Source organism: Prinia subflava, chromosome 2 (genome assembly GCF_021018805.1).
Source record: "Prinia subflava isolate CZ2003 ecotype Zambia chromosome 2, Cam_Psub_1.2, whole genome shotgun sequence".
Lineage (NCBI taxonomy): Eukaryota > Metazoa > Chordata > Aves > Passeriformes > Cisticolidae > Prinia > Prinia subflava.
In genome coordinates, this window is record NC_086248.1 from 77940316 (window position 1) to 77964885 (window position 24570).

A 24570-nucleotide genomic window follows, 5' to 3' on the forward strand; every position below is an offset into this window, starting at 1 on the left:
CCTCATTTATAAAGCTGCTACCGAAAAAGTCAATTCAAGTCAGGCAACAGCACTTGCTCTGTCTCTATAGGTGCTCTATAGAAGCATCATGCTTTGCAGTTCTACTGGAAGACTAAAATGAGAAAGAAATACAAGTCAGTCTTCCTCCTCATCAAAGAGAATAGTTATGCTCCTGTCAGGGTCAGGGAGACCTTCAGAAGTCTTGAGGGGGCAGTGCTTCATTGTTTTTATTACTCTAGGTAAAGCCATGTTGGCATGAAACAGAAAAGATTTAGTCTCCCATGTGGGAATTCTTACAGCTGCCTGAGGGATGTGCCAAGTGGGGCACTGGTAAGTTCACAAATTCTGCTTTGAACACATCAGGGTTTTAAAATGAACTAGCATCTAAAATAAAAGCACAAAGTACTAGCTAAAAGCACCCCACAGATGAGTTAAACTATACATTAATCACAGTATGCACTAACTGCACAATGTGTCTTAGTGGAATAGATGGTGTCTTACTAGAATAGAAAATATGAAGGGTCAAGCTAATTAAATTGAATGGATTCAGAATTAGGAAATACTTTTTGCTAGGACATCTAATATCAAAATTTGCCACAAAAACACCCAACTGAGGGTGGGAATTCTGGTCAAAGGAGTGAGACAGAAAATTTGATGTCTGTCCCTTCAGATGCACACTTAGGACATAGGAAATCTTGCTTCAGGTCATATTCTCTCAAATGAAAAATAGAAATGTGAGCCTTATTCTAGCACAGCTCTGGTAAGAGCTCTCAACACCTGGACATACAAATCTGGTCTCTCAGTGTCTCTTTAGGAGATGGTTTATTTGTACGAATATTTCAGAAGCATTTTATTTTAGTGGCTTTTATACTAACATGGGATGCTGCAGTAAATACATTACCCCATTCTGGAGTATCCCACTTTCACACATTTTTCATAGAAAACTGTGAAACATTATGAATTTAACCTGTTACAGAAAGGAACATGTTTTTAAATCATGCAAGTAGTCATTAAATGGGAAAAGCTCATCAGAATTTTCTACTAATACATTTTCTCTCTAAAGTCTTTTTATTAATAAAAAAATCACTAAAATAACAAATTCCATATGATACTTGATGTATTTTTTGTGATAAGATAGGAGTCAGCTTAGGATGTATTCTGTGCTCCACTATACTTACTATTGAGCATAAAGCCTCATGCAGTATTCTCACAGATGTGAAACACCTGCACTTAAATTGCAAGTCATCTCAGGAGAATATATTTTTTCTCCATTAAAGAGCCACAGAAGTATTATCTATCCAAAAGTGAACTGGAGTTTTAAAGTCCTGATCAATGATCTAGTGACCCAATGGTCATGCAGGAAACAGTGTCTTTAAAAATCTATTGAAATGCTCAAAACTGTTGGTCACTTTCATTTCTGTAAGTCGAACTTAAGAAAGTAAGGAATCTGCTGCTCTCATGATATCTCTTATAGCAGCTGTGGATTTCCCAAAGCAGCTAGCTGGTTTGAAAATGTAAATCTTTATAAAATATTTCAGAGAAATACATGACCTGTATCATGAAAGTGACATCTGCAGCAGCTTCAAGTAAGCACAGTGGATTGTCACTACAAATACATGGGCTAAAATACTCAAGAGACTGGACATCATGTATATTACAACAAGCAATGATGCTTTTCAAACAGATTAATTTGACTCTACATTTCGGAAAAAGGATAACATTAAATTGATTTTGATTGAAGACTCCATGGGCATTTAAGTCTTAAGCAACATCAGGGAATAAAAAGTACTTGGAAACAGTGATCAGTATCTATAACATGTGGTATCTTGATCTATAACCAGCCAAAGTGAGAGTGGTGACCAAACAAGCTGATATTTTTGAAGTCCTAATATATTTAAATAAAAGCAGAACTCCAAGGGAACACAAATAATAGAAGAGAGATTTATGTGTCAAGTAAGGAATTGTTTAAGGGAAAAATGGCATGAAAAGTTTAACTACTAGTTTATTGCTGAGAAGGCTTCTTTCCTTAGCACATTCCTCAGAATGGGTGGTACAGAAATGAAGGAAGGTGAGAAAGCAGAGATATTACTGTGCATATCCTACTAACTGTAATATAAACTACGTCTCATGTTGCTCTGTAACCAAATTTTCAAAAGCTGCCATCGTTTCACCAGAGTCTTAACAACTGAAGAGCATTAACTACATTTTGGGTTACTTTTCCTGTATCTATAGGACGCACTGTGGTGATTGTTTGGTTTTTTTAAAGCATGCATAATCAAGTAAGAGGGCAGGGGGCAAGAGCTTGTATTTTTGGTGGGAAGTTCTTACCTGTTCCTGGGAGCGGACACTTCTCGCAGTGTGGGCCCCAGGCTTTGCCAACACTGCAACAGCAAAGCTGCTTGCTGAGCTGAACAGAAAGAGGATGCATGCACTGCTTTCCTGCACTAACAAACCGATAGCAGGGGCCTTTCTCTTCAGCAACTACGGGGTTGTCAGCTGCAAGGAAAGTGAAGAGAGGATGGCACCGTTCACATGAAAAGCAAAACAGAGAAACACCACTAGATTTCCAATACCACTTAAAGAGATTAATACTCTGTAGAAGTTTTATCTCAAACATCCATCTCAGATGAAAATCACATTAAAAAGATCTTATTTTGCATCCAACACTTCTGATTTCTGACTTACCCTAGACCAAGTATAAGAAGTATTTCGAAGAAAAACAACAATAAAAAAAAGTAAATTGAAAACCAGCAGTTGCCATGCTGCCACAATGAAGAGTGAAAATCATCTCTCTCACTTGTACACAGCTTTGAAGATCAGTCACTGGCACTAAAATCCATCTATAGTAGACTACGTCAATAAGACTGTAAAAGCATAAAAATATAAAAATACTCTTTTTTCATAGAAGAGATAATTACATATTCACATTTTGTTATGTTATGTTTGCTTAGTTTTAATGTGGAAGAGCCAGAGGCCATAAGTTATGATTAGTACGAGGTAACAGAAAGCTAAGGCCCATCCAGCTTTCTAATTTATATATCCACATTAAAATAAAGTTTACAGTTCTGGGTAACATATTCAGGTAACTCAAAAAATAGAAAGACTACCTGATTTTCAACATGACACATAAAGGCAAAACAAAAACCCAACAACCAACTTCTTTCTTCTGGTGTTCACCTGAAAAGCAGTATGAAATTCTTCAAACTGCTGAGAAAACCTCTCAACAATTGAGTGTTATTAACTAGTAGCATAAGATAGTTATGCTGGGGGAAAAAAAAGAAAGAACTCACCTATGACTTGAGACTATATTTTATAAATGTAAAGATAGCTCAGAGAAAGAACTTAGGATTATAGCTATTTTTCACTTGTCCATATCCTTCTCAAAAACCAAAAAAAAAAAAAGTGAAAATTTTAGTTGTTCTTTATATTGTCTTTTCTTCTAGCAGAAGTAATTGATCATAAACAAAGTAAAAGCTAACTAATAGAGGGAAATATTTGCATTCACGTCATTCACAACTTTTTCTTGCTCCTAATTATTTCTTAATTTTTAATTCTTCTTAATTAGATGGAAAATGTGCTCAAGATCATCCTGGGCTAAATGTTTATTAATGGAAACAACCCAGATCAAAGCTGCAGGGTGGAAAAGGGGAAAGCAGGACAAAAGACAATTTTGGCTGAAACTAGCAGAGAGGGGAGTAAAAAAAAACAAAACTGAAACTCCAGACTGCTGAAAGAGACTGAATGTATGTGGGAGCTGGAGATGGCCTTGAAGATTTGGTGACACAAAAACCAGGAAAAGATAGCAAGGATCCTGAGCAGTTACTGGTGGAGATCAAGGTTTCCAGAACAAAGAAACAGAAAAGAGGCAGGAGCACTGAGACTGACTAAATAAAGTGAATAAACTGAGAACATGAGATGGGGACAGAAAAACAAAGGTGACAAATTAGAATAGCTGGGCCCAGTCAAATAAAGCTCCATCAGAAATGTAACTAAGTATCTAATTTGGCACTTTGATTAGCAGTATTACTTACGTATGCATCTCGAGAGTGTAGGATCTGGCACAAATCCCATTTTGCAGGTACATCTATAGCTGCCCATGGTATTCAAGCACTCACCATTAGGACATACTCCCTGTAACTGACACTCATTGATATCTGTGGGAAAATGGAAAAAAATCAGATGCTGAAAATGTATTAATATTTCTCTTTCTTCAGAAATTCTCTCTTTTTTTAATATATGAAGGATAACTGTTACAAATTAACACTCTAGTCTACACTTTTTCCCTTCCTGACATGTGATTCATAACCTTTTAAAATGCTGCTGAGAACATAACAGAAACACAATTATACATCATTCTTAAGTACTCTGAATTAGAAAAACAAATACACTTTGACCAACTTATCAACCCTTCTTCTCCTGAATAGGCGATTGCTTGCACAGCTCAACACAGCTCACAAGAACATTCACAGAGACAAATTTCAAACAATCTAGTATATTTTACAAAGGGCAGAACACTGCTTGCCACACTTAATAGAGTTGTTATTTGTATTTATATTTAAGACTGCTCAGTGGTTCATTATGTGCTGAAAGAAGCACATTGCAAAAATACTATCTGTAGCCCAAAGGAACTTGATGGCAATAATAAGCTTCATGGAGCACAGACCATACCCGACATGGAAAGAATCGCAGCAGTGGCAACACAACTTCCTAACAATTATGTTGAACCTGTGTCAGCAGTGCCCTGGCAGCCAGGAGGGAAAACCCTGTCCTGGGGGCATCAGGCACAGCACGGCCAGCCAGGCAAGGGAGGGGATTGTCCTGCTCTGCTCTGAGCTGGGGCAGCCTCACCTCCAGTGCTGGGGCAGGTTTGGGTGACACAATGTAAAAAAGGCATTAAACTATTAGAGACTGTCCAAAGGACACGAGGAGCAGCTGAGGTCACTTGTTCTGTTCAGCCTGGAGGAGACTGAATGGAGACCTCACTGCATCTACAATACCTCATGAGAGGAGGAGCAGATGCTGATCTCTCTGTGGTGCCCAGAGACAGGACTGAGGGAATGGCCTGAAGTTGTGTCAGGGGAGGTTTAGGTTGGATATTAGGAAAAGGTTCTTCACCCAGAGGGTGGTTGGGCACTGGGATCCCCAGGGAAGTGGTCACACACCAGCCGCAGAGAGCTGAAGAAGCATTTGAAGAACACTCTTGGGCACCTGGTGTGATTCCTGGGATGGTGCTGTGCAGGATCAGGAGCTGGACTCGATGATCTTTGTGGGTCCCTTCCAACTCTGCATGTTCTCTAATTCTGTGAAGTGCTTCAATAAAGTTTGCTGTTACTAGGCCACCTGTACTAGTGTTGCTTTCAGGGTCTGACTGAACAATGCTCCCGTTCCCCAAGCATTGGGCCTCAGGGCTACATCACACTCACGGGTGCATCCATTGCTCGCTTACTCTTGAAACAGGACCTGTCTAACAATCATCTCGTACCATCTGTAACTGAGTCAGCCAAACTAGGTTTTTATTTCACAGGACAGCAACAACTTAGTTTGCACTGATAATCCAAACACACAAATAGTAACAAAAATAAAATAAAAAATCCTCTAATCCATAATTATCTGTGTCATAAATTGCAGTCTCCCCCTTAAGAAAAATTGATAGAGTGGATTAAAATAGATCTACTTTAAAATACTTACACCTATTATTTTTCCATCAGACTTTTCCTCCCTATCCTTAAGGCCAGGAAAAACACCTACCTTGCTGAGTAAACAGACTTCACCTGGAAGTTAGAAATTCCAGCTAGTTCTTTTAAAGCCAGGTATTAGTGATCATTTATCTAAAACATATATTTATTATCTTTCGTTTTAGCTTTTATAATACCAACCTTATTTTATGTTGCTTCCTAATTCAACACCATCACGGGGGGTAAGAGGTTCAATATACAAAATATAACAGATGTGCCAAACTTTGCATTTGGAAACCTACAGAAAGATTCTTTCTTCATTTTTCTCCGTAAGTTTGGCTATCTGTACCATGACACAAGAGTACACAGTACAGCAGACTCTGGCAACTGCCATATCAGCCACATTTTTTTTCCAAATACTCAGTGTTGAGCTTATCCCTCAGCTCTTCCAGTGCTATACCTAACACAGTATCTTGACACCACCTGGATAAACTTCACTTCTATGCACTTAGCTGTGTGTGACAAAGAGCAGTAATTTATATCCTAGAACTTTGGATGAAATGTGATGGAAACCACACAAATTACAAAGGATCAGTTCTGCCTCAAAGGAATTTTCAAGTGAAATTCCCAGACTACATGACTTTCTGACCTCAGAGGGAGTGGACTATTTCAGAAGGAGAATGGTATAACAAAAGAGCAGAAAATCCAGCTGAAATGTTTTTGTACAGCAGTCTACTTTTTGTCTCGTCCAATGTTGAAGCAAGATGACATCCCATATGTCATACAGAAGTATCTTATTTAAGGATTGCATTAATACAGAATATTTATCAAGCTAGACGTTTTCAGATGCACTTGAATTTTATCAGTTTCTTAAGTTTCCTCGCTAGGTTCTTTCTTTTACCCTGAAATCTCAAAATATGATTGAAGGCATCTACACAGTTCCAACTGATCCCAGAGGGAAGATTATCACTATTTCAATACCATTATGATTTGTGAGTATTAAAGAAATGAACTTAAATCTTAACAGTTAGCAAACAAAAGACATTATAGAAACATCCTTAAATAGAAACAGTGATACTGCTGTAAAGTTGTTGGGAGGAAAGGACATATTACTAATGTTCCATTTACTAAAATTAGGCTCAACTAGGACCTAATTAAAAAAAAGACTGAAATATCTAGAAGCTAATACAAAGAAAATACTGGAACACTCAAGAACCCTCTATTGAATTTTCTATCTGTTGGCAATTTAGGTTGTCACATCAGTCTTCAAATGCTAAACCACAAAACTATTCTACTTGCTTTGATAATGCATTTTCTCTGATGTCAGAAATAAGTTAGAGGAAGAGATAGTATCTTTTATTCTGTGTACAGGAAAAATGTCATTATCTGGGTTCATTTCAAAACGAAAATTCTCAACACAATTACAGAAATTACACACACACTTATGCACAAAAACCACGTACAGATTTTGGAGGAAGCAGAAAAACACAGGGAAATTGATACACATAATGAAAATAATTTCTCTATTTCCTACATTGTAATACCCAGACATTTTAAAACATCTTTCTCCCTTTCCAAAGTCTCAGTGTATGTTTTTCTTTACAGAAAAATTAACATATATGACTGGAGGAAAATTGAAGATGTCTGCCAAGCAACATACATAATGCATCACTTTTTTGATGACTTTTTCTGGAATTAGAATTAGCAGAAATGCTTTGTCTAATGAAAACAGCATTTAAGTTTTACATCAGCAAAGAAGACAGCTTATTTTAAATAATTTCAATTTGACTTGGATTTTATACTTATTTTCAATTAAAAGACTAAGTCTCTTGTTTGTTAACCATTAAAATACATTGCTATTTACTTGTATGTCAGCATGAAATGGATGGCACTTTTTCTTTCTATCTAGGAGAATTGCACCCTTCTGCCTGTTTTTAAGCAAGGTAAGTAATTACACGGCTTAACATAAATGCATTTGCATTTTCAATGTTAAAAATTATTAATGATGCATTCTTCACTTATTAGATGATAACTTTACTCATTTGCATCCCCATTCATTTTAAGGAGTGTTAAAAAACTATATATGGATAAACTTTATTATTTGAATATTAGAAGTATGAATGTTTCAAGGCATTATTTACTAGAGTGGCTGATTTGTGGATACATGGGACCTTCCTATAATTCATGAATACACAGTCATCTTTCTTTCCAAATGATTCAGCTATTCTGCAGGAAATGTTCACAGATGTTCACATTATTGCCTCCATACTCAATCTCCTTATAGACGAATGTTCTTGCATGTCTTGTACTAAAAACATAACTCCCCATTCACATGAGCTCTGCTATTGTTATTTAATGTGGGCACTGCTACATTTAAGTACCAGCTCACATATGTATGTAAATACCAACTAGCATTCCTTCTAGAGTTCCTGATATCGTTATTCCTCTTGCTAAATTTGTCCCATTTTTAAAGTTAACATCATTGTGCATGTTCCAGTGCCTCAGCATAACTTAATTACAGTGTATTTTAATGTCTCTTTTCCTGATCATGTCTACTCAATGAGCTTATTGAATTACTGAGCTGATGCTCTATGCTGAATTACACAAGCTTGTCTAGGGATTCCACAGAAATAAGCCAGAATCTGATAAAAACAAACAAACAACTCAAATTTTCAAAAGAAACATACATACATGTAGGAAGAGTGTTTATTTAACAACTTGAGCAGAAAAAAAAAATCCTCCCAGAATTACTACCTACTTCGTTTCAGACGGTGGTAAAAGGCCACTGATCCAAAGCATTTTCCTACCACCTGCCAGCCTGCCCAGCTGTGCAAATTGCATTGGAATCAACTTGTTCAGGCAGCTGGAAAGGAAATCTGATTCAATCTGATTCATTAGCAGACTTTTTTTTTTAGTCTTCTGTTTCTTGTATATGGACATAAAAAATATTTCAATTTTACATTAGTATAGGAATGAGAATTCTTTTGCGCCATTGTAAAAACTAGAGAAAAATGCCTGAATAATGTCTAGTGCAGAAGTACAAACTGATGGATGCTTGAGGAGTACTTTGATCAAACACCTTCGTCAACACAGAGAAAATACTAAGGGGCTAGGTAGCAGTACTATAAAACAACACATATGCAATTAAAGCTTTCCAAAGACCAACTCAATATAGACTTTCAGTTTTTGAAAAAAAACAGAGTAATTAAGTTCCATTGGTAAAAAGCCTCTGTATCAGTGATATGAAAAAAAAAAAATTAAACAAGAAGGTATTCTACACAGCACCTCACACAGCTCCATAAAGAACTCTCACAGTAAGCACTGTAAATAAAGCATTGATTTTTTTAACAGTTGGTGTTTGACAATATGAATGACCTGATCCTTTCTCAATGGTAATAAATGGCTATAACCCCACTGGCATGAAAGAAGCATTGTCAGTTCTGCTCTGACTGACAGCCTGACCCCTTTGCTGTTGCCCTTTAGTACTGCCAAATACGTGGAACTGGTCCTTGGCACACTGTGTCCCTAGATTTGGTGGTCCATCCCCATGAAAATTCGACTCATCCTTCCAATCAGTTGAGATGGCAGTGGAAGCCAAATGCCATCCCAGTGGCCCTGTTGGTGACTCTGCTCTCACAAAACACAGAAGCTTTGCCATAACCAAGGTCCTACCAGTGATGCTGCAGCACTGTACAGATGAGTCTGCTGTGTCTCAGCTCCTCCTATGCCCTTTTCTAAGCACAGCTTGATATACGGCGAGGTCAGCCACCACGCTCTCCAGGGCCACCACTGCTCTCCCAGCTTCAAATAACCCAGACACTGTAACCAAACTGCTGCTAATCTATCCCACTGAGGAGAATTTAAAACAGGCTCTCTTAACAACAGTCGGTGTTTGATACCTACCCACACATTTTATAGGTCTTCTGGGTGTCAGGTCAGCCTGCTCTCAGAAAATGCCATGTGTTAATGACTCACTGCCACTGAATTTCCCGGTGAAAAAAAACAAGCTATAGCAGCTATTTTCTAACTCCATGCCTGTCTGCTCATGTGGAGAGTAACACTACGAACACAGTAATATCATAGTGACTTAAAAAAATCAACTACAAGAAAAAAAACAACCCTCAAAACCAACCAAGCAAAGCAGAAAGGTGGGAACAATATAAGGTGGTGTTAATTTAAGCAAGTAAGCACATATTAACACTGAGCTCATTACAAACCATGATAATTATGTAGCTTTATAGCTTTAAGTCCAAAACCAGATTCATCTTCAAAGAACTTTACATCCATAATTAGAAGATAAAAGATGGAAATGAATGTATTAGTCAGATAACAAAAAGAAAATTTACTTTGCTAATGTTTTTTTTTGCTTGCTTTCTATGAATGCTCACAAACAAATTTTATTTGGATTTTTGTCAAGTGTAAGGCAATCATCAATATTTCATATCAGAAATACCCCAAAGCACTTGACCAGAATCTTGGTCCACATATATTTAACCCTCCACCAACACAATCAGATGAAGAATTGTTTTTACTCGTGACCACACAGACATTTGCATGGGCTGAGTAGGCCAATACTAAACTAAATTTCAGTCAGTCTAAGTGCAGGCAACAGTAAATATCACCTATTTTCTCCTAATAACTGTGATTTATAGAAAGACTGAATACTCGAGAAGAAATTTAAAAATGCAGGAAGCTTCGGAAAATCAACCTGACTCTTATCTGTTAACTCTTCTCTAAACAGTTCTTGCTTGCCTAAAGATCAAAACCCCCAGTGATTTTTCAACACCTCCACCTGTATTTCCTCGAGTATGGATTTACTTGTTCAGATCTCTTACATACACTGCACACTGGGGAACTGAGATGACTGAAATAGAAATGCATCAATCAAAACTTAAATTCTGTCCTAAGGTACTTAAATTTCAGTGACAAACATCTTTACACCTAAAGGAGGGTTTCCCTCTGACTGATGTAGAGGTATTTATGTACAGAAAAGTCCAGTGTAGTGGAATCTCTTCCTCAGCTGAATGACAATGCACAGAACTCTGAGCTGGAGGGGAGGACATGCTGCAGAAGGTCTTCACTTCCAATACTCTGCTTGCATTCTCCAATTCTACCCTGGCTTTTAAATTAGATTAAAACACTGCTTGTGACTGCATTAGCTGCTGTTCAACAGTACTTTGGTTCCTTACTGGAAACCTACAAGGAACTCCTCTCACATTTCCTTGAGCAATGTTATACCTAATTCAATCACATCCAGGAAGTGAATCATTTCAGCTTTATTCCAGGATTAATGACATTTAATGCAGCCTAAGTATCCTTTATCCAAGAATAACAAACCATGCCAAGTGTAAACATCCAATCCTAGGAAAAATTCCTGTGCCTGCTTAAAACAAGAACTGTTCCTGTCACTCACTGTTGAAAGAATATGCTTTGCTTGGTTACTGTAAAACATGCCAAGTTATTTACTACATCATAAAGCCCCTTTAATTTCCCCTTTTATTGAAATACCTTACTAGATGCCTCAGCAAGCAAATATGGAAATGTCTCATAGCCTGCTTCTGTTCTACACATGAACCTGAAGGTGATGGCTGCTACAGCCAAGCAAAGTGGTGCAGAAGGACTGCAGGGCAGCAGAGAACTGCTCTGCTACAGAGCACCCTACAAAAGCTGATGGCTGGAGATCTGCAGTGCTTCCCTTGGGCAGCTTCCAGCTGTAAGGCTATTTAGGAAGAGGAGTTCACTGTGTTTTGGCTGTGCTAACCATTACAGCAGCTTCTCAGACCACCCAGGCCCAGCTGGCCTAATGCAGAAAGGCTGAGGTGGTGTAAAGCTGCCTTCCCTGCCTTCAGCCTAGTAAGTCATTTGGACACACGCAGCAAGTCCACTGCCCACCCTTTTCGGATAGTGAGCAATGCCCATATTTGGTCACAGACATGCAAGAATTTGAAACATTCCTATAAAATTAAATTCATTCTTTCATTTCCAGGCTTAGCACATTGAATTTATGTTCCCCCAAATCATTGCTGCTTGGAAATTTTAACCACATTTAAGTACTGTCTTAAAATTCTACAACCAAACATACATGCTTATTACTGTGTCCTGCAATCTCCTGATATTCTGTTATTTAAATCTATCTATTCATTTTAAAGAAACTGTTTTTACTCAAGAAAAACACTCTACGAATTCAAAAAGGTCAGAGGTTACTGCAAGAGTTTTGGACACAAATGCAAAGAAAAAAAGCCTTTGTTTTTTGAAAGAAACCACCGCTACTATTGATGTGAAATAATGCAGTCAAATTTCTTTACAGGAGCACTGATAGCTTGGAAACTATAGGTTACACTATCAAAACAGAACTGGGGTTTGATTTCATTACTATTTTATGCTGAAGTAACTAAAAATGGCATTTAAAATTTTCATAAACAAGGGTGAAGAGTGTTGAATGGTTTAGTATTAATTAAAAAAATAATACCTCTTTGGAAAAAATAGGTTTCACTTGTATCATTGAGTTTGCTATATTACAAATTTGGTAGGTGAATTTTGATTACATGAATTAATATGACTCAAAAATCAATGAACAAGACTGATTTTCACAGTCACATTACATGCACTAGAAGAAAACAACATATAATTTCACAATTTTTAATACAGCACGTAACAAGGCACAAAAAATTAAATATGCAACTGCTTTCAGCTAAGACAGTCATGATATCCAGAAGGTTCTTATAAAATTTGGACCAAGAATAAGAACTTCTAGAAGCAGGGATTTCTAGTCAGACCACCACAGCCCTGGTGATTTCACTGAACTATTCAGAATAAACTTGTGGCTCGAAAAGTACTGCAGCCCATCTCACCCCCTCTGTCCCAAGTGGCTGGTGCTGGAAGACACAAGCAATCACAATAGCTGATTACAGGCCTAAGCACTGTGGAAAGATAAATTTCTGAAGGGGGACTTCTACCGTGAGCTCTGAAATCCTATCTCCATGCTTATCAAAAATGGACTGACTTTGTTTAAATTACTAAGTAATAAAACCAAATGGAAAATTTTTGTCCCCTTCTGATGCAAAGAGAACAACTTGCCTTTCAATAAGACCTACACACCCTTAAAACACTCTGCTGCAAGTAAGCAAAGAAAGCTGTCTAGATCAATTGTATACTAATGAGAATTTGCCAAAGTATTTAGGCAACTTCTTAATTAAAAATGACCTAGTGGTCAGTCATTAAATGTTATTTAGTAATATCTGCCTTGATAGATGTTTTCATGCTGTAAGTGCTTTAATATGCATAATAAATCATCCTATAAATTTGGACTGGAATATATAATTAATGTCAATTGTGAAAATTTGATACATTCTGATAAGTTACATACTAGGCTTCCCTGCAAGCCTGATTGATCTTCAAATTGACTGACTGATCTCCAAATTGACTCAATACGCAGGCATCAGTTTTTATTCTCTTTACGAAAACCAATTACAATCAACTACCTATTAACACCACAGAAAAATCTGTTCCAACTGTTTCTGCTATAGCTAAATTAACCACTATTAATATCCTCTAAGAAAAATACAATATCCAGATTTTACTGCTACATTACAGTTCATTGTTTCCATAACAACTTGATTAGTGAGAATGAGAGGTAAAAGAAAAAAAACACAAGGCTTTGTGCTAAATAAACTATTGCAATGTTTTTTAAAATTACAGAAGAAACAGTTGCTTGTTCTAAGAAGTGACCCACTGATTTCTGCGAGCTAGCAGAATAGCAGCAGAAGAAATCAGTCCAACTCGTTTTGTGCTTTTGCGTGGAATTTACTGGAACACAAGTTTGCAGAGCCACACTTCACAAACACATAATCAGTGTCCAAACAGCAACCCAGCCCAGTTTCTGGAGATACATTTATTTCTCACTATGATCATCACAAAAGAACTTTTTTGAAAGATGGTTGTTGACTTAGTAACTAAGTAACAGCATTTCTTATTAATGAAGCTCTTTTATTACTTAAAAGTAGTGAAATAAATATGCAGAGTAAACAAATTTATTATTATTATTTCAGGGACAAACGTAGGAGGTAAGAATATACCTGCAAAATTTATCTTAAATAATGATGAAGCCAAGGGGAAAGTGCTTCAAGTCCCCCAGACATGTGATTATAGAATTTGATCTATCAACATACAAGTACTAGTTTCTGCAAGCTCAGAAACATTTAATTTTAAAAATATAGAGACTTTCCAAGAACTTCCATGTGCTTTTTACTTCATTGCAAAACAACAAGTGTTCAGGTATTTTTCCAGTTCTTCAAGATAAGATTTCTAAAGTGCTCTGTTGGCAATATGTTAGTTTCCTGAAAAATGAATTGAACCTTTTCACCAGCTGTTTTTTCCATTCATTTCAGTTTTCCAAGAAAACCATTAGCAGACTAAGGAAACAGTAAGTATAACTCTAAGCAAGGAACTAGAAATTAGCATTGCATGTGGATTCTGACAAAGACGTTGCAACACTGATAAGCTGTATTTTGCCTCTAATGAGAGCCTTAGGGCATCCATGTGTGTACATGTAATAAATCACCCCATTGAAAAGATAATTACTGAGGGGGGAAAAGCTTTTTTGATAGTAATTACACTAAACTGCTTGAATTAACATACCCACAGATGGTTCTTTGTGGTCCTACTTACACATTAGAGAGAAGAATGCTTGCTTACATTAGTTCACTCACTTGAAAGAAAAAAAAATAATGATCTGGTTATTAATCACACTAATATGCCTTGGTTGATGAAGCTTATGTAGACTTTTGACTGCAAAACCAAAGTTAAACAATAGGTAAATTAAGCTTTTAGGTCTGAGTTTTCAAAGGCAGTGAAAGCTGGACAACATCTAGGTGAAAAAAAACCAATCTCTTTTAGCTGCAGGCAGGGATTCAGAAATATATTCCCATCATTATTCGGCCTGGCCCTTTCTAAGCCTGGACACAGCATGCATACCCTTTCAGCAAAGAATAATCTAATTAAAACTTACACTTGCATATGGACACGCTGTTCCACTCCCTTCAAATTTAATTGCAAGGATTCTTAAAGAAATATGAATACTCCCACGCCAGCAGCTTAAACAGTTTTCTTTTGACATCTACAGCTGTCCATGTCAGTGATATGAACAGCTCTTTCTTCATCAGCCCTGTCTTCTTCTCTTATAGAAAAGCATGTCTGCTTCAGATAAAAAAACCAGGACACTTCTGGCCGACCCATTGAGCAGCACATGTTAAATACCATTTCAGCACCAAAATGCACCCTGCCAGCAGCATTCACATATCAAGCTAGGTTTCCTGAAGAACGTTCAAACCAAGGTCAAATTCCTGACCCTCTGAAAGAAAATGGGAACCTTGTTATTTACTTCAATAGGACTAAATGCCATTGTGGCTTTGTTTCATGGGCTTCTCCCGTTTGTATCTCCTTTTTAGCGTGTGTTAGTGAGCAAATTACACAGAAGCTATTCAAACCTCAGTAAAGCAGTAAGGGGAATCTTCAACAGCCACTACCTCATCCCTCTTCAGAAAATTAGGAGATTGTCCCCATCCTAAATTCATCAACAATCTACTCCACGGTAAGATAATCCTACTATCATTTTATGATTAAACACTACATTATTAATTTCCATGTATCAACTGCAAGTTATATTTAGAGTCTACAGCTCACTCTGTTCTGGGGCAGTGACAGCAGTACAAAACAAATTGTTTAAAGCCTCATATTTCTTGCAGTTTTAGTCACACAGTACAAAAATGTGTCAAAGGGAGAATTATCAAAGCCCAGTGCAAAACACAATGATTATCCTACCAGGTACAGATTTATTTCTGTACACTACCATGGCAGTATTCAGTTCTCTCTTATGCTCCTACCCAGAGACATATGTTCTCTCTCTCTCTCTCTATCAGGCTGTCACTGCTCAATGAAACAACTTCCTGACCTATTTCAGGCAACCTTCACAGGCATCAGACCATTTCTAACTGTCCATAATGCCTGAATAAGGATCTTAGCTTCCATGAAATAAGGTTTGCCAACACCTAGGTTCAACCTCTTGAATCAAACTGAATGCTGTCCTCGCCTTTAAATGCCTGCTGGGTTGCTGCTGTCTGAAAGAAACTTTGTGTTTTCAACGCAAAGTTTTTGTGGTATACACACGACTACTGAAGATATCAGTAGCTCCTGTCTCTCCTGGAGCATGCTCAGAGGGTTGCACTAACCCATCCTGGCATCTCCTAGACACTTTCCAGGCTCAAAGTTAGAAAACCTCTCTTTTGCAGACTCTGAAAAACCTCGTGACTGATACATGGAACAAGGCAATCTCTTTCAAAACAGCTGGAACCATCTTGCTGAAATACATACATCACCTGCATGTTTAATTTGAGGCATAAAAAGGCTGCCCATTTACATCTGACACTCACCTCCTTCACGTTTTCACTTTGCAGTCCTTGTTGGCAAATTGCCATCAACATCTCCCCATCCCTTTTTTCTTACCAAAAGGACTTTAGAAGCAGGGAATAAGCTCTTGAGATGCAGTTGGCAGCTCTCCTCCATTTACTTTTTTAGCGTTTTGACTCATCCAGCCCTCCAAATGTCCCTACTTTGCGAGGTGGTAAAGCACTAGGCAGAGACCAGAGAAGCAGATAGGCTCAGGTAGCTGCAGAGAGCAGCTCACATCTTCCTCAGAAGTGAAGCAGCATGATGCTTGTGTTGAGTGCTCTACCAACTTTATTATTTTGGTGGGCAAAAATTTCTTTATGCAACTGGCTATTGTACATTCCCTCATTAAGATGTAAAGTGAAAATTTTCAGTTAGACAAGATTAAATTTATGTCCAAAATGCCTACAAATATCCTTTAACATCAACTATTCTTTCATTTTATCCACCTCTCCACTAGCACTACTATTTGTTAAGACCTTTTTATCCCGTGCAGTATCAACACTGATCAAGAAACCTGGCCACAGCAGTATCAGCTTCACTTGAACTCGTTTTTCCCTTCCTTCCCAAATCTCTCTCCAGAACACTGCTGCAAGATTGCTTACATTGCCTCAGAGCTCCTTTTCTTGTTTACTTGTGCTGTGCCAAACAAGTTAGACAAGCAATTGAGCTTTTTCCTACATCCTGATCTGGCAACTCTGTGCAATGCTCCAAGATACACAGAAAGAATGAGCATTTGTCTGTGGTCATCTCCTCAGCTTTGTCAGAGATGCTCTAGACCAGGAGAATCCAAATGTCCCAAGCCTTGCTTTGCAGCTGCATGACAATGCAGACCCCACAATAACGAAGTTTTGATAACTTCTGTATTTATCAGCAGGTGATGATAATCTCAGAGTCACACAACTAGGCTGTGTCTAGCTCCATACATCCTCATCTGCACTGTGCACATTCTGGAAGCAGGTGGGTCACTTCCTTACACGGCACACAGGTCCTCATTCTTTTCATCTCCACTTGCCAGGGATGTTACCTGGCTTTTCTCAGTACTGTTGTGCCTAGCCTCTTGAGTCCAAACAATTGTTCTCTGATTACTCTACACTTCCATGATCACAAAAATTGTTCTGTACTGCTAGTTTCATCTGACCTAACTGAATATGTCTGCAGATTCACTGTTTAGCAAAATACTGACAAAACAATATATTTCTACAGAAAAATAAAAGAAAAGAATCTTTATGAACTCATCTTTATACAGCATCAAAGAAAATGAGGGTATACACAAAAGTTTCAGAAGTTATTTTCCCTGGAGGGAAAAACTCACTCTTACAGAGCTGCCAGTATTTGGAAAGACTCAAAAGTATGCTCAACATATTTTCCCAAATATAAATCAATGGACCGGAATTATTCCTCTAAATCATCAATATCAAAGAAGCTGTCACAGAAAGCCAGTACTAAAAATAAATACAACCAATTTGGTTGCTATCATACCTTGACAAAATGTAGCATTGATTCTTTTGTAGCCTTGTGGGCATTCCAGCATAGGACCGTATCCGTGGTAAGCTGAAAAAAAAAAATCACATCAGTTAAATATTGATAATTTAGATGCTTGCACAGCCTGACAGCTAAATTAATATATAATTATATTAAAAAAATTAAAAGGTTTTGTGATATATGGTTAAGCAAAAAAGACAAAGAAATTAAAATTAAAGACTGTACAGGTAACCTTAATTCCATCTTTTTCAACATGTGTACCACTCAAGTCTTCAGGCATCCAGTCAAATTTGTGTTAATAAACAAAACAAATCTTTGAAATCGGGATATCTTGCACCCTATTTGTTCTGAAATATTCAAATTATTATTTTTGCAAGCCAGCTACAAATATCACATTTGGAAAAGATAAAATTGAAGATTCATTATGGAAACACCTAGAATTTACCTAACAGAGCTGTTGAATTTTAGAATACTAAACTTCACCTCCTGGCTGATCAGTGTAAACAGTCACAGATATAACAACGCTGCAAAAAAATACTGAATTTAATTTCACCAAACTAGAAAGTTTTCAGTTAACCAGCTCTTTATTTCTATTTATTGTTTCTTTCCTCCACTTAAGGCTGCTTTTCAGACTACAGAAAATTGTTTATTGATTCTTAAACATCATAAATGAGAGCAGTGACTTCTTTCTATGGTTATGAACTAAAAGCTAGCTTCTTGGCAAAGCCCAGTACTTTGTTAAGCATATAGGACTAAACTTCTGGCACTATGATCACATAAATGCTTTTAATAAGTGTCAAGAGAGCTTTTCATAATTTGAACGTTAGAACAGAGATACCTTACAGTTTGTCAGATCTTTTGTTTCATTTCAAGTGTCCCATATGTTCAACAGACAACTCCAAAACCCACCAGATTCATTCATTTCCATCTTTACTGTATATAAACTATCAAATACGACAGAACAACTGAATAACAATATGCTGTTGATTGGATTCCCTTCACATAATGCCTGAATCACACATTTATCCCTGCAGCTTACTTAGAAACTGGCACCTGGTTGACTGTAATGATGAAAATAAAAAAAAGGGTAATTGTTTTAACTAGTTCTACAGATTTGCCTATTACTTGGAAAAATTCAAGTGATGATATTGAGTAGTAGGCTTTGGATTGAGATAGTTTTATTTTGAATTTCAGTGAATTATTTAAAATAATTGCGTAAATAAAACACTGAGATTCTCCTTAGATATTGCATAAACTGCAAAATGGTTAAACACACATAGTAAAAATACAGCAATGTAATTACAGTTCTGAACTCGTACTTTTCCATCTTTACACTGACTACAATCATTTTAACACCAACTACAATTTGAAAATTTTGTCTCTCTACTAAAGTGGCAGCTACACATTTAGTTTCCAAGGCAGATTTGCAGTCTTTTCCTAATGATAATATTAAAACCATTTGAAATTTAAGGAGAATTCCAAAAGCACAATGCATTAGTCTACTTCTGGTTCCCAAGTGTCGATGAAACCCCTACTACTCATGTTGGCAGATTCAAACTCATAATTGCGCTCATTATGTCCTAACTAATCTGTGTTTGTCATAACAGGCCTGATTTAATTCACACTAAAACCAGGAGAGTCTCTGTGACTTTCTGTGGGCAGGAATGGTACCCTGCAGTGCAGCCTGCTGAATGAAAATAGCTTCCAGTTGTAGATGGAGACCAGCCCATAAGCTATGCCAGGTCTTTTCCAGTGCTGCAACACATTTTCCCTCCCAGGGTGACTCAGCTGCTCTAGAAAGTGCTGTGGTGGACTGAGGTCAGAGATTTTAGCCTCTCCCTTCTTCCTCATCCTCCTACTCTCACAATTAACAGGAAACTGGCAGCTTACTAGCAGCTGTTTTCTTCCTTTCAACGAAGAGCAGAGATGTAAGCAAGTCACAGCAGAGAAGAAGCTTGTTCAGTGATGGCTAGTGATCCATGTGGGAGCTGGATGGAGTCTGACATTACTTCCCTTTACTCACCTAAACAACCTGTTTGCAATTACTAAGCTGGCAAGAAGCCTGGCCAATCACAACATCCCCCATGTGACACAGAAAGACCTTTCCTAAAAGTTGTCATCTGTTAGAAGCCTTTAAAAATGGAGGTCTATTCCAAAACTTCTTTTAGTTTTCAGTAAAACTGAACAGCCCATAAGCTTACAGACATGGCAGCTGTCTCAGGCCAAGGCACTTAAATTTGCAACAGGACAGAAGCCCTGACTGAGCAGTGGCTGTTACCCAAAATACTCAAGTCTTTACAAGGATGATAGAGGCCTCTGTAAGACCATGGGAACGAGGCACATGCAAACTTAAGAATGTTCTTGAGTAGCTGATTGAACAGAGAAGTGCCTGCTAGTGACACTAAAGTTTATTCTTAAATATTTTGCTGAAGTGGGTTATGCAGAAGATCACAACCTGATTACATATTATAATAGAAACATGTCCACTTTAAATGAAGTTTATGAGGCATAAAACCATAAAAGCAAAAGGAAATCTGTTTGCTTCCAAAACACCTACAATAAAAAGAGTAATACCAATTTAGTGAAATATCAGAACAGGTCAGAATTATATGGGAAGACTGTGGGATTAACTTAACCTGTTGAGACACAAGCATAGCTATCGCTTAACTGACAACTTACTAATTATTTACTTGACTCCCAAGTTTTTTCATCCAATATCATATAAATTTATGTATATGAAAATATATGCATATTCTTTTTAGCACCGAAACATTCTCAGTGTTGTAAAAGTAAAAATGCTTGATGAATATAAATCCTTCAGCATTCAGTCCAGACCTCTATTAAATCTTCTATCAAATTTACATCTATCTTTGGAAATTGTTTACTCTGCAGAACGATAACACTTCCATATTCTCATGAGGCTTAATTAGACTCCTACGCCCAAAAGATACTTTGACCTCGATCCAGAACAGATTTTGAGGTTTCAGGTTTTGTGCCTAAGTTCAACCTGAACATCTATAACATTTTAAGATGCTGTAAGATCCCTTAAATACCTGCAACACACTAAGAGTACCACCATCAGTTCTTAATCTAAAAATTCACCATTTCACCCATGCAGAATTGCCATAAGACATGGCATGATTAAATAGCATCATGCTTAGAATCATTCCTAAATCAAATGTAGCCCAGAGAAAATACATACACCTGTTATACATACACCTGTCACTGAAACCTCTTGACAGATTCAATGAATATTCTTGAAGCATACACCTACCAAATCACACTCTTGATATAATGGCACTGTACTTTAGTCTGCATAAAATAGATAGTGCACCCTTCTCCTCCCTCCCTTCTTAAAACACTAACATACAGTGAGAACTCCCACCTAGAAAGATGAGAAATGTCTAGGAGACACAAATCCTTTCTTTCCAGGAATGCTTTAATAAGAAGGAGAGGATTATTCCAAGTGGCACCATTCTCTCTCTTCCTGAAATCATGCAGTCACATTCAAAATAACAGTTCCAAATTGAGCCAGAAAGCAGGAGTGAGCATGACTCATACTGTAAGTAATTAAGGACTCTGGGAAAGAGACTGGGTTCCTAAATCTGTTCCAAGAATTGTTTCTACATTTTATGGGTTAGGGCATCTCCTCATAGGTATAAAATGTAGATTAGAAATTATTCTGGCAGATAAAGGAACTCTAAAATGTTCCATCTTGAGCAAGCATACTAGTCATTAAACTTTTTTATAACAAAAGGACATGGCTCATCTCATTAGCATTAAAAATAAATATTCTTATTCAGTGCTTTGAAAAAAGAGTGGTGGACTTCCCTCTGGGAGAGCTTTTTAGGTTGAGTTCAAGCACTTCTCTGTACCTGCTTAGGAAGCATCAGTGGATCAGAAGTTTGTCACAATTTCCCTGTTTCCTTGCTTTTAACACTGTGCTGAGCACCATGTCATTAAGCAGCTGCTTGATCCACACAACTGCTGTTGTGTGGCTGCCAGGCTGAGACAATCAGTATTTTATCTGAACTATGAAGAACTAAAAGGTGTGCTTCCCTTCAAACCAGGCACAAAAAAATTTCTATTAGCAGTTCCAACCAATTTTGAAACACATTTCAGTAATTTGTGATTTTTCTCATAGCACACCTACATTCAAATAAGCAACACTTCACTTGTCAATATGATTCCGATGAACTCCATTTCAGTTGTAGTTCAATTGCATTGTCTGAATGCTTCTTGAATTCTGTCAGGCTGTGACCACTTCCCTGGGGAGCCTGTTCCAATGCCTAACCATCCTTTGGGTGAAGAATCTTCTCCTAATATCCAGCCTCTCTGACACAATTTCAGGCCATTCCCTTGGGTCCTGTCTCTGGTCACCAGAGAGCAGAGATCAGTGCCTGCCCCTCCTCTTCCCCTCATGAGGAAGGTGTAACTGCAGTGAGGTCTCTCCTCAGTCTCCTCCAGGCTGAACAGACCAAGTGACCTCAGCCATTCCTCATACAGTTCCTCCTCAAGGATCCTCACCATCCTTGTTGCCCTCCTTTGGACACTCTCCAACAGCTTTATGTCCTTACACTGTGTCACCCAAACCTGCCCCAGCACTGGAGGTGAGGCTGCCCCAGCTCAGAGCAGAGCAGGACAATCCCCTCCCTTGCCTGGCTGGCCATGCTGTGCCTGATGCCCCCAGGACAGGGCTGGCCCTCCCGGCTGCCAGGGCACTGCTGACACAGTTCAGCTTTCCCCAGCCTCTCACTCCGCAGTCTGTGTGTGCAACCAGGGATGCCAAGGGCCAGCTGCAGAATCTGGCACCTGTCTTTGTTAAATTTGATACAGTAGGCAGGCATGCTCCTTTCATAAATTGTATTTACATGCTACAGGAACAAAACAGATACCCAAGTCGTCCTAACTATTACCTTCACACACCCAAGGAGGTGTGAAAGAGAGGAGGCTCTCTTTCTAAAGCACATCAGAAGATGGACATACCTGAATGCACAAAATGTTTCAGAAATTAGCAAGCCAGACTGAGTCACCATACATTTATGTGACTCAAAAATAACAATATAAAATCAGAGTCTCCTATGGAAGGAGGAGTTAGAGAAACAGGAGTAATAGCAGATTTTTCTGCTGGAATTGTATTTACATCCACATTAAGGCTTATAGAGAAACACATGCCTCCAAAAAAAAAATCAAACACTGAACATATTTTTAGCGCTGCTATCTGAATGACAGGGTCCTAGAAGAACTAGGTAAGAATGACTACAATTTAATGATCTAGTTTTGGCCCAGTAAATGCAGGTCCACTCCATCTGCAAAAGAGAGATCACATTATCTTTTCCCATCTTTCATTTAATGCCGAAAATATTACATGACACAGAAGTATTACTATTCCCATGCAACCATAATGCAATTCACAAAAAGTTCAAGAGATTATCCTCACTGATCATGCAAATAATTCAAAATTCTTTTCTCATTATAGTACAATGTCAAATCATAATAAAATGCTGAAGAAAGTCTTTGTCACTGTCCAATTGTTGGGGGAAGATATTTCAAAAGCAGAGGAAAAAAAAGCAACCAACAATTTAGAGCCTGGAAGAGCTTGGCTCCAAACTTGAAACTTCATCTGCAGTCCCAAGAGGTCACTGCATTCTCTCCAAGCAGAAACTGGCGCCTCTATAATTTAAGATTTCTCTGCAAACTTGAAAAAAAAGAAGAAGTCCAGCTGGAAAAGGCGAGATGATTCAATGTGATTACTCTTCCTGCACTGAGTAAATGCAACAGTCCATCACTGACTCAAAGGAGGAAGAAGCAGGGGAAAAATCCCAACGACGTCAACTTTGCTGGCTGCACCAAGTGCCTGCATATTGTAACTCTGCTGGCATGCAGGGGAATTCCAGTTCCTACAACCTGTCCCTAATCAAATCATAGCACTTTTTTCTACTAGGCTCCTTTGGCCCTTTTCCCCTCTGAAAACAGGGAAAATACTACTTGAGGGGAAAAAGCCCTCAATAAAATAGCAACAATAAAAGAGCACTTACATGGCTTCTTGGGACATTTCTGGCATTTGTTAAAACCCCAGGAAGTACCCACGGTTCCACAGCAGTCTTCTTGCTTGGAAAGGCCTGGAAGTGCTTTGCCACACTGAAATAGTCAGGTAAAGAATACTGGGGTTAGTGATACTGTACAACACTCACTTCCAGTACAATGTTCTTTTTCAGGCATTCAGGGTCAACCTCTTGCTGAGACACTGAAGATTCAATGGAGCTCTTAACTGAATTTAAACAGTGCTCATACATGGCAGAGGCTCTTTACACAGGCATGAGTAAACTAAGTGACATTTTTATCTTCCTCCGTGTCAGCTTGAAAAGGAGAAAAAAAACTAGTAGAAAACTATGCCATAGGAATGAGTGAGTGTATTTCTAAGGTAGTAGCTCACCGTTGGCAGCTATCATTTTCATCATAAGAATATGCTTGTCCAGTTTTTTAAAAGCTATATGAATTAACTCAAATATCTTATAATTTCTGAGATCAATTTTCATTTCCCCACTGATCAGTAACACACTTATTATTCTTTATAAGAAGAGGAATATTAATATTTGGAAGCTTACAACATACTAGTTATGTTCTTGACTTTTGCAATTTTCTTCCATTTTGCATGGTAAAGAAAGCTTAAAAGTATTTCAGCCACAGACATTAAAAAGACCCCCAACGATCTAAACCTGCCAATTAGGTATACAAACACACAAAGCACAGGAGAAGTCCATAACAGCTGCGCTTAGTAATACTTTCAAAGCAAATGTGATATAAATAGGCATTGCAGCAAACAATTCAAATGTGCTGAAGTGTGAATCCTTGGTGTGGCATGAATAGACTTTTTCTAATCTAACTCTGCTTTCTGACAGTGTGTAAACCTCTGACCCAAATGTTCACTGCCACACAGCTTGCAGCTTAAGGTAGCTGGCTCATC

General features: G+C 37.9%; 1 protein-coding gene across 8 annotated transcripts in view; it reads right to left on the bottom strand.

The window, feature by feature from the left end:
* Window positions 1–24570, bottom strand: part of LTBP1 (latent transforming growth factor beta binding protein 1) — a 184068-nt gene that overhangs the window by 65855 nt on the left and 93643 nt on the right. For all 8 annotated transcript variants that reach the window (XM_063390679.1, XM_063390680.1, XM_063390678.1 and 5 more), the window contains 4 exons: window positions 23642–23744; window positions 17601–17672; window positions 4032–4154; window positions 2329–2496 (listed from right to left, as the gene is read on the bottom strand). In XM_063390679.1, coding sequence (XP_063246749.1) covers window positions 2329–2496; window positions 4032–4154; window positions 17601–17672; window positions 23642–23744 — 466 coding nt within the window. The remainder of the gene's footprint in view (window positions 1–2328; window positions 2497–4031; window positions 4155–17600; window positions 17673–23641; window positions 23745–24570) is intronic.